Here is a 14,514-nt window from a genome sequence, read left to right as displayed (position 1 = left end):
ATTTCCAAACCGTGTTAAGTCCACCCACCTGCAAAATTGAGATTTTGATGAAAATGGGTAGTGTGTAACTAGGGCTATCCAGCAATGTGTGTGTTTTTTTCCAAAATTAGTCAAGTCCCGAAATATTGACACACAAAGTATCGATTTTTTCCCAAAACGTGTTAAGTCCAATCCAGTTTGGTAGCAAACTGTGTTAAGTCCACGAACAATGGCCCTTGTGGGCAGCTTGTAGGCAAGTAGCATGGCATAGGGCTTCCAATAGTTAATCGCCCAAGTTCTGCATGATTGATAACATTGCCTTGCTTTGCGTCTTCTTGTTTGGTCCTGAGACTAGTATACCTGAATTTGGTCTGCATAAAAAGTTGTTTTTTTGTTGTTGTTGTTTTTTAATAATTAGCAGGCCTAGTTTGTATGGGATTTCTTAAATATTTGATAGATACCTCCGAAAGACATGAAAAGGGTGGGAAGGGGGAGATGGAGAGTTTGTGATGGTAGAATTAATGTTAGAGGATGGTGGTAGAGTTAGTTTTTGATATTATTATTTTGTATGATTATCAAAATGTGCTACTAAATTCAAGGTATTATTTTAAAGTTAAAGGTATAAAAAAAACCTTAGGACTTAATGACTTAAAAACTTACGTCTATCAATATGAGATTAGGGTGGCAGCATGGGGAGGGGGGAATTGTGATAACTGATAATCTGATAAAACAAGTGTGTATTTCGGGTCATCACTTATAGTCAGTGAAATGATGTTTATTCAATTCTGAGAAATGCAATACAACTCAGTATGAATTTTGAACTATTTTAAACATCGAATTTGGGTAAAAAACGGTTGGGAGGAGGGGGTTCGAGATGCAAGGTGTTTTGTGGCAAAATTGTGTTTTATAGTAGAGAGAATCACATTTTGTATGTTTTTAATAAATTTGTTATCTTTTAAGACTAGTTTGAGAAAAATATGGTTAGTTCTGCATTACAGATGCTGTGTTTTGTGTCAAAATGTGTTAAGTCCATGCCAGAAATTGCGTTTTGTGTCAAAACGTGTTAAGTCCATGCTATTTTTAAAACAAATTAATTCATTAAAAAAAATCAAAAGTCTGTAGATTTTAACTTAACATGTTTTTATGGTCCTATATATGTCACCTTCACTACACTGTAATTTTATAGAAATCGAACTTTATTTCATTGCCATAATGAAAATTCCTGATTTTCTCCAAAGTGAATCTGTTAACACGGTTTGGAAATAAGCTCTTCAAATACTAATCTATTTTTACAGAAATGTTATAATATGGCTTTAACCTCGCGTGTTTAGCTATTGATTACCGAAAGCAGTACAATAATTATGAGAATCGGACATTACAGGCATCTTACTATAAATAGGGGAATGTTGTATCTATGTATCTTGCATGTAATATAAAGGCTCCGTCAGTTTCGATCCAAATGTCGCCAAATTCATACGGGAGATCGGGGAATATACCGAGACGGTAATGCGAAAATTTGGTTGAAAACGGTTAAGAATTGGCTGCAAAAACAGTGAAAATATGGGTAAAAACGGGTTTTTTGTTATGAAAATCGGTTGACAGCCTACGCGTCACTGCAGCTGGCCGGCAGCGCGTAATGCGCACTACGCCAATGCGCGCGTAAACGGCGCAGAGCCACACGACTTGCGAGCCAGAGACCAGTGGACATGGTGGTAATACGGAAAGAAGGAAAAATAAAGGACAAAAAGGTACATGGACGGGTCACGGGATTATGATAACGGGATTATGGAAACGGGATCGAAACTGACGGAGCGTTTATACACATACATAGATACCCCCAACATTCCCCTCAGTATTAGTAAAAAAAATCGTAAGGATACGGGAGGAAGGAAGAAAGCCAAAATAAATAAATAATAAATAATATACAAATAATATCAGTTGCTATGTAGGCCTGCCTACTGGCTATGCCAACCGACGTGTCAACATATCAGAACTCCCGCCGTCGAGCAGCAGAATTTTTTTTTAAATGGAACAAAATTGCCCCATGTAGAAAAAAACTGAAGAGAAAGAAAGAAGTTAAAATGGAAACGTAGGCTTAAAGAGGGTCATTCAGATAAATAAATTTACCTTTTCAATGATTCTACCTGTTCAGTAATTCCTCCTGTTTTAGTGAACGCTCACATTACTCACCTAGCGGGGACCCGCGCATAGCGCGGGTGTCCCGCTAGTTTTGTAATAATAACATTTCCCCCAGGGTAACTCGTGTATTTCCTTCATATTCCCCGTTCCTGCATGACGCTTGAATAGCTTTACATTTGAAGACAAATTGATAATATTAAAAGATTCCTTATAATCTTTTACTTCTCAGCCCTACAGCTAAAAGTTTAAAGTAATTTATTAGCAAGATTAGTGTTGTTTTATTCAAGCGTCTGTAAAATGGAAACCAAGAAATCGCTTTATTAAAAGATCGTAGTTTTGATGTTTTAAAACGCAAAAAAAGATTATTAAATGTTTATAATTTGGCCCTGGACATAGGGCCTGTATGTTTATGTTAGATGCCAGTTGATATTGATTTCATAATATTGATTGCCAAAATATCTTTTTCTTAAAAATAATGTTGATAATAAAAACTATCTTTCTTGTAATGAAAGCAATAATCCAAATCGGCGTTGAAATTCAGCCTCCCTAAATCCGCCAAAATGCACTACATTATGAGCACCATAATCATGATAATGTAAAGTCACGGAAAGCACACTTTCTATCAAAAATAATTTGACACCATCTCCCGACACACCCAAATAAATATTTAACCCGTACGGTTTATACAGGCCCCTTTCAGATTAGTCTTGGCACTTCGTGAAGAAATATTCCATACAAAATGTCAAGTCTGTAAAAGGCGTAGTTAACGAAAAACACTACAACGCGTTTTATTTTGATAACACTCCAACATATTTATATTACTGAGTTATTGGTCGAGTTTTGATTACATTTTCTAATCGAATGTAAAGTTTAAGGTAACAGTTGGTTAGAGGTGTCACATTTGAAGCATGTTTTGACCAGAGTATGGTTTAATGAGGCATTACCTAATTACCTTACTTTTTAGCAAAACCATTTAGTTGGTAAAATATGGCAAATTAATTGAGGAGTCTCTAGCGTAAAGCTACATTTATACTACATCGCTAAGCGATAGCGATTGGTTTTTAACCAATGAGGTAGAGTGTTTTTTGTTGCGTTGGGAGTGGTTGTATAGGGCTGTTGTCGAGTAGAATTGTCATAGTTAACACCTAGAAGTAATAGCTATTCCATGGTAAATAATGGCGATGTTAAGCTTATCTAAAGCTTATCTCTAATAATTTTAATGATTAGTTTTTTGCCGACAATTGGTCCATGTTTGTCGACAATCAGGAAAATTGCTTTGTCGACAATATTGTCGACAACAGCTTTGTCGAGAATAGAACTACTTGCTGGTCAAATACCAATCGCAATAATATGATATTATCAACCCTAAACCTAAATCAAACATTAGATTGGTATAGTAACTCATTTTATATCGGTTTCCAGGATTGATACTTTAATCTACACAGTCTCAACCGATTAAGAATTACTCGTATTCCGCTTGTGTTGAGATACACGACAACAACCAAACGCCTCCATCAAAGCCCTCCGATATCTTGGGTTAACGATATTGTATATGACAGGATTAATCGAAGCATTGATACAATTCAAAATCGTTGCTATCCATATCAAAATTGAACTTTGATCACTTGTCAGAAGATCGAGTCTGCCATCACTTAGATTTTTAAAAAGTCCGTGAAGCTGGTAAAATTGAAATGGCGTCAAGCATCAAAAGAAAGCCGTAGCGTTGAGAACCAACATGCGTGCAACTTGAGAGTTAACCTTAAGCATCTTACTCTGTATCTGGGATTGCTGCTGCATAGTTTCACTTACATCTTTGCGTTTCATTAAAGTCTGAATAATCAGCGTGTAGAACACAACATTGGTGCAGAATGTGATAAGAAAACAGACCACTTGTAAAATTATTGGATAATTCTTAAAAATCGGCGAAATTGACGCACACTGATACAACACTCTTGGTAAATTATGGTACTTTGGTCGATCGGGCCATAGTACATCAATACACTCTGCACGAATAGCGTCAGGGGCCATGGAAGCAGCAAGCGCAAATGCGACTAGCCATGTGATACCAACCATCTTAGCCGTGCGTTTCTTACTATTAAAAGATATGTGCGTAAGTGGGTGACAAATAGCTAAGTACCTTTCATAGCTCACCAAATTTACTATACCGTTGGAGGCAAAGTAAGCGAGGTACACAGAGCCATCCATCAAGATACAACCTGCGTCTTGATTGAATGGATTTGTGAACACATATGGCGAATAAGCCATTGTCCAGATGAAGCGAACACCGACGAAGATGATGAAGCAAAGATCCGCTATGGAAAGATTCGCTAGATACGCATTGGTGATGGTTCTCATGCTCTTCACACGTGCCAAAGTGAAGAGAAAAGAGAGGTTGCCAAGAAGCCCGAAGGCCAGGATAAGTGGTACGATATATGTGGTAAGAATACGCACTGATTCCGAGTAAATCAGTAGATCAGCAATGACATTGTCAGGTACATATATTAAGTTAATGGTCGCCGCACAGCCAGTGTCACCAAAAACGGCAGTTTCTCCATCTGGGGTGCCTGTGTAATCTACAGTTGTATCAGAATTGTTAAATATATTCATGGTCGAAAAGAGCAAGATTGCTTATACTCCAGGATATTATAGTATATTAACACGAATATTTTAAAGCGGTTAATATTTCAAAATTGTCAGTATTCGGATTTGTGTTAGAAACGGCTGACACATCGCACGAAATCAAGCTGTTTGCTTCCTGAGATGAGATGAGACGGGCGACGCCGCTAGTCAGTTAGCAAATAGCAAAAAGCAAATATGACTAAAAGTGTAGGCACGGGTCAAAACCACCAAACCGTGCCAAGAAAAAGAAATAGCATGAAACTGAAAATTTAATATTTCCGAGTTCTGCAGACTGATTTTGCTTCATCGCATAGCATATTATATATTTACATATTGGCCCATGCGCATATTTTTCAGATGGATTACACGATGAATTTAGAAATTCAAATCACCATTTTCAAATGTCATCGATGATTTATTGCATAAAACACATTAGCACTGTAGGATTTGGTTATCACACACAATTAATAATGTTAATGAATGGTGTCGCTCCGTCTAAAGAGTAACAGTGGCAAATTTTCGGCAAAATTGTCATAATTATTAAAATTTTGCTTCATATTTTAGGGAAATTTCAAAAATATCGCATTTTTGTAAAACAGGCAGAGCTCAATGTGATACATCTTTGTGATACAATTTAAGGGCTTTGTCATTTATTTAATGTGATAAACTTATGGTGTGGCACATTTAAAAAAATTTGTCATATTTAATGCGATACATTTTTGAAATTTGTTGTGTTTAATGTGATGCATCGTTGATGTGACACGTTTTTAAAGTATTATTTGCATGTGATACATGTAACACATTTTGATAATGTCATATAATTGAGTGAAGTTGCAATGTTTATTGCAAAGTTAGTTAAAAACTGACACGGTTGTTGACAAAATGCATAAATTGTGTTGAATCAGTATTGATATTGCATATGTACCGGGTAGTAATTTGATCATTTTGGATGGAGTGTATAGAGGTTTATGAAAAATTACTCCGATATTTGCGATATGTTATGATATTTTGTGAAATAGATTCAGTGTTTTAACTCTCTTCAAATTCAAAAATTTCAGAAATGTAAATTTTCATGACCATATGTGGAATCAGCATGAAAAATGCATTAAAATGAGTACAAACAAGCCTAGTATTGGTTCAGTAGTTCTTAAGATAGCTCTTGATATTTTGAGAAAATATTTCAAAACTTGCACTTTTTCCGTTGAAGCGCATGGCTAGCACGCAGAGCATTAAGGTACATTGGTATATGTACATTGATATTTGAAATCCAAGAACCATCATTCCACAACGCGAAGTTTGCACATGAATTCTTTTTAATGCAGCAGCTAATTAGGTAGGTGAATAGTATAATGGAAACTATTAGGGGTAAGTGAAAGATTAAGGTGGGAGAAACTTTTCCAAACGACCCTAATTTGCATATGCAAACTTCGCGTTACGGAATGATGCTTGTAATTGCCCATTCCAATAGGCGTTCAGGCGTTAAATTGCCTTCAGGCCGTCTGATGATCTGAAAGCTGGGAGTTATTCGCACACTGTTTCACAGAGCGGACACCATCTCAGTAGCGTAGCCAGCAGGGGGGCAAGGGGGGCAGAGTGCCACCCCTGACAAAAAATGAAAGAAAAAAGTGCCCCTCTGACAAAAAAAAAAAAGAGAAAATCCGGAGGGCAAAGGAAAAGAAAAAGGGCAAGGAGCCCCTTTTTCACCAAAATTCATCCAAATCATGGACCAAAATAGTGCAAAATACAAAATATTTGCTCGCTGCGCGCGCACATTGTCACAATTAAGTCCCTTTTATCCCAATCATGGGCGAAAATAGTGTCACTGACAAAAATGTTTGTATTTGAAATACAAACATTTTTGTCATGTACAGTCTCTCTAAAAACAAAAACGGTTATGTACCGGTATGATGCAATTTATTTTTCGTCTGTGCCCTCGAAATTTTATTTTGCCACCCCTGACCAAGAAAGCTGGCTACGCCCCTGCACCATCTCTTCGAATGAAACCTTGAAGGAAGATGAACACAATCACCTCAAATCAGCGCTGGGTGTGTCAGGAGGGTGAAAGTGCATAGGAACAATGCCGGAAACTACGTCACGCTATTGTTCGACTTAAACTACATCATTTTTAACCCCTTCCGTTTCCGTTAATACAGCTAGTCTCCTCCACCTTCGCAACACGGTACGTGGAGTGACTGGAATCACAATGACAGTGGAGGAGAATACTAGCTGGTCAGACAATTTAATTCTATCAAGCATATAATACCTGAACAATCACCGTCATTTGATCGATTTACTACAGAATATATTGTATACACAAAATATAATTTTAAAATTGTAAACCTGTTAACTTATATACTTGTGTACTAAAGTATAAGGACACGTGAATAAAATCATGTAGAAGACAAAATGGCCGCTAATCCGCCTATTGTCTAGACTTAACTACATCTTCCGGTTTGTTACGTAATACTAGGATGCCCATCCCTTTGTATCGATCCCTGGGTGTGTGCGGGTATCGCCAATGGACCTTTCACAAAGCTCTGCCAGTTAACAAAACTTCCAAAGAACCGAACCCTCGCGATTCGCGAAGCGACGACACGTCTGTTGAGTGAAGGAATATCACCATACCCTACGTGTCTGATCTGTCGGAGAAAATTCGCAGAATCGTCGGAAAAACATCGGTTCCCTGTCTCGTTCAATTGAACCAACCAACTAACACCTTGAGACAGACAGACAAGCAAACCTAAGGACAAACAGATCAACATAGTCTATGCCATTCAATGCAAGGACTCTGATTGCCAGGACTTGTATATAGGTGAAACCAAACACACCTTATCCAAACGCATGTACCAACACAGTCGTGCTAGTACTATAGTTGCGGGGGTTCAGCAGTTTATACCCATTTGGCCCGCCATTTTGATACCACAAATCACACCTTCGACAACAAAAATGTGGTGATTTTGGACAGAGAACGCAGGTGGTTCGAAAGGGGCGTCAAAGAAGCGATCTACGAAAGAACAACCAACCTTCACTTAACCAGGGAGGTAATTTGCGCCACAACTTGGTGGGGGCCTACATGATTCTGTCATCAAGAACATTCCTAAGAAGTTCGACTCAAGGTCAACGACAGGCTCTGGCAACACCACCTTGTCACAGGTCAATGACATTTTTGCCGGCAGATCATCAGACGACCTGAAGATGCACCTAGGGTAAGGTGCGATACCGTAGCCTCTGAAAATAAAAGTGAGTCCAGCTGATTAGATTATATTCCAATTTAATATTTATTATACCTGGATGAATGACAACCTTCACAAACGTATCTATAAACAGATCGGAAATGAAGTACTCGAACGATATATTTCAGATCCTATCAAGAACCTTGCACTCTGCAATGACTGTGGTGTTTCTAGATGTCGGCAGTCCTTGGTGGATGTGATGACGTCGGCGCTTTTGTAGGTTACCGTTTTGAAATGACCTGGTCGTAAATTCTGTCCAATTTGTACGCCCCTCGTCCTTATTCATAGTGTTTTGCCCAGGCTCCTGATCCAAATGGCTTCTTAAACCAACACCTGGTTTTGTTCACCTCTTTATCGATGATTTTGGACTCCACCTGATTACATGGTTGCTAGCTGCGGTGCTCAGGTATTGCTGATTTATGGATGTGGATGATTGTCTTTGAGATCTGGTGAAATTGTTGGCACTTATTTTATCGGCTTCAGTTTTGTGTTCAGACAATCTTGTTTTGAAGTTGCGGCCCGATTCGCCTATGTAAGTCTTAATGCCATCTATTGCCGGGTATTTTGTAGTTGGATTCATGTGTTTGGAGGGGGATCCCGTTTTTCTTTGGGATGTACTAGCATGTTGCGAAAGGTGCAGTGAGGCTTCATAGCGGCCGAGAATCTATATGCTTTGAAACTGAGGCTCTTGACATCCTCTAGGAAAGGCCCTTGACGTAGGGTACACAACGACTGAATTCACCAGGAGCTGCCGACATCTAGATTCTAGAACACTATAATGAACAAGGTTCCTGATATGAACTGAAATGTATCGAGTAAGTACTTCATTTCTGTTGGATCTGTGACCAGAAGTCCAGACCTTACTTTATTAATTGAAAAGATACCTAAATGATCCGCAACACACGCACTTAAAGGGCATATCTATTGCAAAAACAAGTTTAACTCCGAGTGGATATTCATACGTAGTGGTAGATAAAATGAATTAAAGTTTTAACTTGGGAAGTTCTTGCAGTCCGCTTTCCGCTGACGCCTATATGGAATATTTTGAAAGCCAGGCACTAACATCTGCCCCCCCCCCCCACCCGCCGCGTGTTTGGAAGAGATATGTGGATGATACCTTCGTGGTCATAAAAACTGTGCATATCGAGGAATTTACCGATCATATCAATAACATTGATCCTAACATCAAATTTACGCGGGAGGAAGAGGAAGACGGTAAACTTCCTTTCCTTGATACTTTGGTTTATCGCCAGGGATCGCCAGCCGGACGGAACTCTTAAAGTCAAGGTTTATAGAAAACCTACTCACACAGAGCAATATTTGAACTTTTCCTCTCATCATCCACTGGAGCACAAGCTCAGCGTTGTTAGAACGCTACTCCACCGTGCGGAAACCGTCGTCACAGACCCGGCAGATAAAGCAGAGGAGATTGCTCATGTGAAGAACGCGCTAAAGAACTGCGGTTACCAAGACTGGACTTTCTTTCGTGGTCAGCCCAAAGAAAAAGACAGTTCTTCTCAGAACCGTGACACAGAAACAGCTAACAAAGGTTTTGTCACCTTACCTTACATAGAAGGTCTTTCTGAGAAGCTACGCAGAGCGTTCAGGACTGCGGGAGTTTCAACCACCTTCAAACCTCAAAATACACCGAGGAGTGCACTTGTAGCCCCTAAAGACAAGACAGAACCTGTTAAACAATCTGGGATTGTGTATCAAATTGACTGTGCTGATTGTGACGCGAGTTATATCGGCGAGTCTGCCAGGAAACTTGAGAAAAGGCTTAGTGAACACAAGTCTACTGCCGGCAGCTCTAAATCAGCGGTCAGAGAACATGTAGTGAGATTTAAAGGTCACCAGATTGATTGGGGAAACGTTAAGGTGCTCGAACGGGAGAATTCTTGAAGCCATCCAAATAAGGACTCAAAAACCGAGACTAAATCGTGACCAAGGACTAGAAATAGATCCTATTTGGGATAACTTGCTGATGCCCGGGGGCGGCGCTACATTGTAACATCCTATGACGTCATTCTGTCAATCATATGACGTCATTAGTGAGAGATATCCCGATTGTAGACAAGATATCAACACAGCATCACCATCTGCTGAAGACGCTAGTCGGACTAGTGAAAACGTTCCAGGTGAGCGAAAAATAGTGTAGTGTTGAAGTTAAAACTTTAATTCAAGTTTAACTCCATTCGAAGAGAATAATTACTACATTACAAGTTGACACTCGTTGCAATTTTTTATGCCTATTTCTCCTGAAAAAAAAGAGAAATTGTGTTGGTAAAGTTCGGGCTCGTACGTGTCCTTCCCCCGTTCGAAGCGAAATTAATTTTCAAGGCAGCGGGCTGATGACGCAAGTAAATGCAGCGGATACTATAGGGGAGAGTGGGGTAATCCCGAACATCCTTTCATTTAAGCCCATTACTACACATTAAAACAACGTAAGATAGAATAAACCATACTAATATTAAGAGTGGGATTACCCGCCGTTCCCCTATCATGCCTATGTTCACGATGAGCCAAGAGCTCTTTTCATGTTCATTCATGCATAGATCATCGAGATGATCTATGATTCATGTATAAAATGCGCGACCATCAATGGTCAACAAAGGTTATAGCTACCAGCTCATTGAAATTGTTTATTTGCATAATAAATACAATATTGATCACTGAGTAGTATACCTGAATATAGTCTCAGATTGATTACGCTGAAATTCTAAGCTCAAAATATTTTTTATTTTTTAGTCCAAATATTTCTTATGATATTGATATACATATGAATTGTAATATCACAATTTAATAATATATCAAAAAGAAGCGGCTGATTTTATCCATATGTTTAAAAACCATTAAAATTTTCATGGTCCTCATAATATTAGCTTGCCAATGATATGATGTTGTCCGAGCAATATATATGCCCTTTAAATTTGTAATACTTGATTCAGAGTTTTTTTCTGATAACAAAAACAGTATACGTTCTGTGCATTGAGAGTGTTGACAGTCCATTCTCTCAAAGTTGGCACACTTCATTTCATGACATCACATCGTTTAAAGGAACTCACCGCTTACATTTGGTTTTTGCGGAATATCAATTTTAAACGACTTATTTTCTCAAAAAAGGAGTCATTTTCATTGTCCTCATAATAATTATTAGCTTGCCAATGATATGTTGTTGTCCGAGCAATATATATGCCCTTTATAATAACAATTAATTAGTTAATTCATAACAAGGACGGCGCTATTACTCTTTAGTGATACATAGTGATACATACATTAACTGGGTATAAATGCAGCTATACACCTACCATACCTATACAGTGTTAATACGTGTTTTATGCAATAAATCAGCACTTGATCTGAATTTCTAAATTCATAACGCAATGATCTGAACCACTATAGATGCGCATGGGCCAATTTGTAAATAAATATATTACAAATACTACCGTCATCCGTTTCAGGAAGCAAACAGCTTGATTTCGTGCGATGTGTCTGCCGTTTCTTGCACAACTTATACGAATACTGAAACATTGACCGCTTTAAAATATTCGTGTTAATATACTATAATAATTCATACTGGGGTATAACCAATCTTGCTCTTTTCGACCATGAATACATTTAACAATTCTGATACAACTGTAGATTACCCAGGCACCCCAGATGGAGAAACTGCCGTTTTTGGTGACACCGGCTGTGCGTCGACCATTAACTTAATATATGTACCTGACACGGTGATTGCTGATCTACTGTTTTACCCGAAAGCTGTGCGTATTCTTACCACATATATCGTACCACTTATCCTGACCTTCGGGCTTCTTGGCAACCTCTCTTTTCTCTTCACTTTGGCACGTGTGAAGAGCATGAGAACCATTACCAATGCGTATCTGGCGAATCTTTCCATAGCGGATCTTTGCTTCATCATCTTCGTCGGTGTTCGCTTCATCTGGACAATGGCTTATTCGCCATATGTGTTCACAAATCCATTCAATCAAGACGCAGGTTGTATCTTGATGGATGGCTCTGTGTACCTCGCCTATTTTGCCTCCAACGGCATAGTAAATTTGGTGAGTTATGAAAGGTACTTAGCTATTTGTCACCCACTAAAGTACAGATATTTTAATAGTAAGAAACGCACGGCTAAGATGGTCAGTATTACATGGCTTCTCGCATTTGCGATTTCTGCTTCCATGGCCCCTGACGCTATTCGTGCAGAGTGTATTGATGTACTATGGCCCGATCGATCGCAGTACCATAATTTACCAAGAGTGTTGTATCGGTGCGAGTCAATTTCGCCGATTTTTAAGAATTATCCAATAATTTTACAAGTGGTCTGTTTTCTTATCACATTCTGCGCCAATGTTGTATTCTACACGCTGATTATTCAGGCTTTAATGAAACGCAAAGATGTAAGTGAAACTATGCAGCAGGAATCCCAGATACAGAGTAAAATACAGAAGGTTAACTCTCAAGTTGCACGCATGCTGGTTCTCAACGCTACGGCTTTCTTTTTATGCTTGACGCCATTTCAATTTTACCAGCTTCAGAGAGTTTTTGAGAATCTAAGTGATGGCAGACTCGATCTTCTGACAAGTGATCAGAGTTCGATTTTGTTCTGGATATCAACGATTTTGAATTGTATCAATGCTTCGATTAATCCTGTCATATACAATATCGTTAACCCAAGATATCGGAGGGCTTTGATGAAGGCATTTGGTTGTTGTCGTGCATCATGTGTATCTCAAGACAAGCAGATTACGAGTAATACTTCGAGCATACTTCGAGACAATAGGTTGAGACTGTAACGAATACTTTGCTGTAACTGTGTAGATTAAAGTATTAATCCTGGAAACCTATTTAAAATGAGTTACGATCAATTTTAAGTTTGATTTAGGTTTAGGGTTAAGGGTATTTAGGATCAGTCTGCGTTAAACGGGTCCCTGCTTTGATAATATCGTATAGATCTGTGATCATGGTTATAGTACCTGTTAAACCCTGAGCACTAGCACTACCTGCCGATATAACATTGCCTCTGATTGGTAAATTAGAGATAGAGATTTAAGTTACATTTTATGTTTACAATACATGGACGTTATTCACCAATTAATTGTGATTAGTCATTAAACTTATACGTTAGTATGTACAACAATAATGCCCTTTTAAATGTAAATGAATTAGGTACTCTGTGACAGCGATGAAAGAGATTTTGCTTTGTTTTTGTAGATTTAAATGGCGCTTTCAACTCGAATGGTTATTTACACCAGTACTCACTCCTTTGTCAAATTTCAACTGGATAAGTTCGTTCAAACACAAAACGTTATGCTTCACTGCATCTTAGTTATTTCCTTAAATTTCAGCTTGATGCTATGTTGAATCTGTATCTTCTTGTATATACTCGTACGGTGGTTTTCATTTGATTTCCTTGCAGACGGGTTTAAAAACCAAACGGTGTCTTTTCAGAGCCACACCAGGCTGGGTCAGCCGAGGAAGGGCTAGAACGTGGCCAAAACTTTACACGATCCTCCGCTAGCTGACTTCCTCGCATCCAAACCTGTTCGTCATTGCCCAAGCGTTACTCATATCTGTCACCACGTGGAGGTTTGTGCTGAGTTGCCCGCGAACAATATTTACTATGCCAGTTCTGCGAACCTTGCCGGACGCGTTGAAAGAGGGGTCGGCCGTGAGATGTAACTTTATTGAGTATAGTTTATTTGATGGTGTCATGGTGTTACTGTCATAATGTTCACAGATCTGTAGCTGCATTCCCAACCTCGATCTTACCAAGACGTTCAACCACAGTTCCCAAATAGTTGACCCACATAAGATTCGACATGCGGTGTCGATTTTTGTCGATTTGGCCGGGTGGTCCATGATGCAGTCATGTCTACAGTAGAATTCATCTCGACCTTTGCAGGACTTAACCCCATTAAAAGCTATTAAACCAAGATAACACTCATTGAAACAGCTCAACTGATTAAATCGGATCTTCTCTGGTTGTGCACAAGTGACTGTTTTCATGTGCGATATCGCAATAAAGCTGGTATTCATAGCTTCAGTTGGGTAACCGATTATAAAGGAAACGAAAGGAAACAATGTTATGTGTGGCTTTGTTCACGAAATCAGACAATGTCGTGCTTTTTGTAAACCAGCATTCTTGAAAATGAGCAACATAATGATTTTTGACTTAACACGGTCTGGAAACAATTTCTTCATATTTTTGGTGTTATCTGTCGTTTACATGTCCTTCCTAAAACACAAAAGTACGACCCTCTCCAAACACCTAAATTAGCTAAAAATTTAGGACATGTTACAAAACTTTATTTTCTAGAACCTATTTAGAATAATTTAAATGTAGCTTTTACCGGTTTTTTGTGGCATCCTTCAGAAGTGAGCGGTCCGATACCAATATTTTCGGTCAAATCTCCATTCAAATAACACGGGGAGTTGGCTAGCTATGCCTTGCCCTCACTCATATTTTACAAAAGTGCGACCATTTCTGAACATCTAACCTAGCTGTAATTTTAGGTCATGTTAGAGAAATATATTT

General features: G+C 38.7%; 2 protein-coding genes across 2 annotated transcripts; both read left to right on the top strand.

Annotated features, from left to right (window-relative positions):
• The first annotated feature begins 8,028 nt into the window (after positions 1–8,028).
• LOC140163792 (uncharacterized) lies at positions 8,029–9,872 on the top strand. The gene is made up of 2 exons (XM_072187107.1): positions 8,029–8,186; positions 9,224–9,872. Exons 1-2 carry the CDS (start codon positions 8,029–8,031, stop codon positions 9,870–9,872), a joined length of 807 nt encoding a protein of 268 aa, XP_072043208.1.
• Positions 9,873–11,578: 1,706 nt separating this feature from the next.
• Positions 11,579–12,772, top strand: LOC140163791 (growth hormone secretagogue receptor type 1-like). The gene has a single exon (XM_072187106.1). It carries the CDS (start codon positions 11,579–11,581, stop codon positions 12,770–12,772), a length of 1,194 nt encoding a protein of 397 aa, XP_072043207.1.
• The last annotated feature ends 1,742 nt before the right edge of the window (positions 12,773–14,514 follow it).

The sequence above is a fragment of the Amphiura filiformis genome, chromosome 11, assembly GCF_039555335.1.
Source record: "Amphiura filiformis chromosome 11, Afil_fr2py, whole genome shotgun sequence".
NCBI lineage: Eukaryota > Metazoa > Echinodermata > Ophiuroidea > Amphilepidida > Amphiuridae > Amphiura > Amphiura filiformis.
This window is presented reverse-complemented; position numbering and strand designations above follow the sequence as displayed.

Excerpts from the sequence above, each read along its gene's own strand:
- LOC140163792 (XM_072187107.1), top strand. The coding sequence starts at position 8,029 with ATGAATGACAACCTTCACAAACGTATCTATAAACAGATCGGAAATGAA. Across the intron at positions 8,187-9,223 it reads GTGATGACGTCGGCGCTTTT|GGATCGCCAGCCGGACGGAA; the intron begins GTAGGTTACCGT and ends GTTTATCGCCAG.
- LOC140163791 (XM_072187106.1), top strand. The coding sequence starts at position 11,579 with ATGAATACATTTAACAATTCTGATACAACTGTAGATTACCCAGGCACC.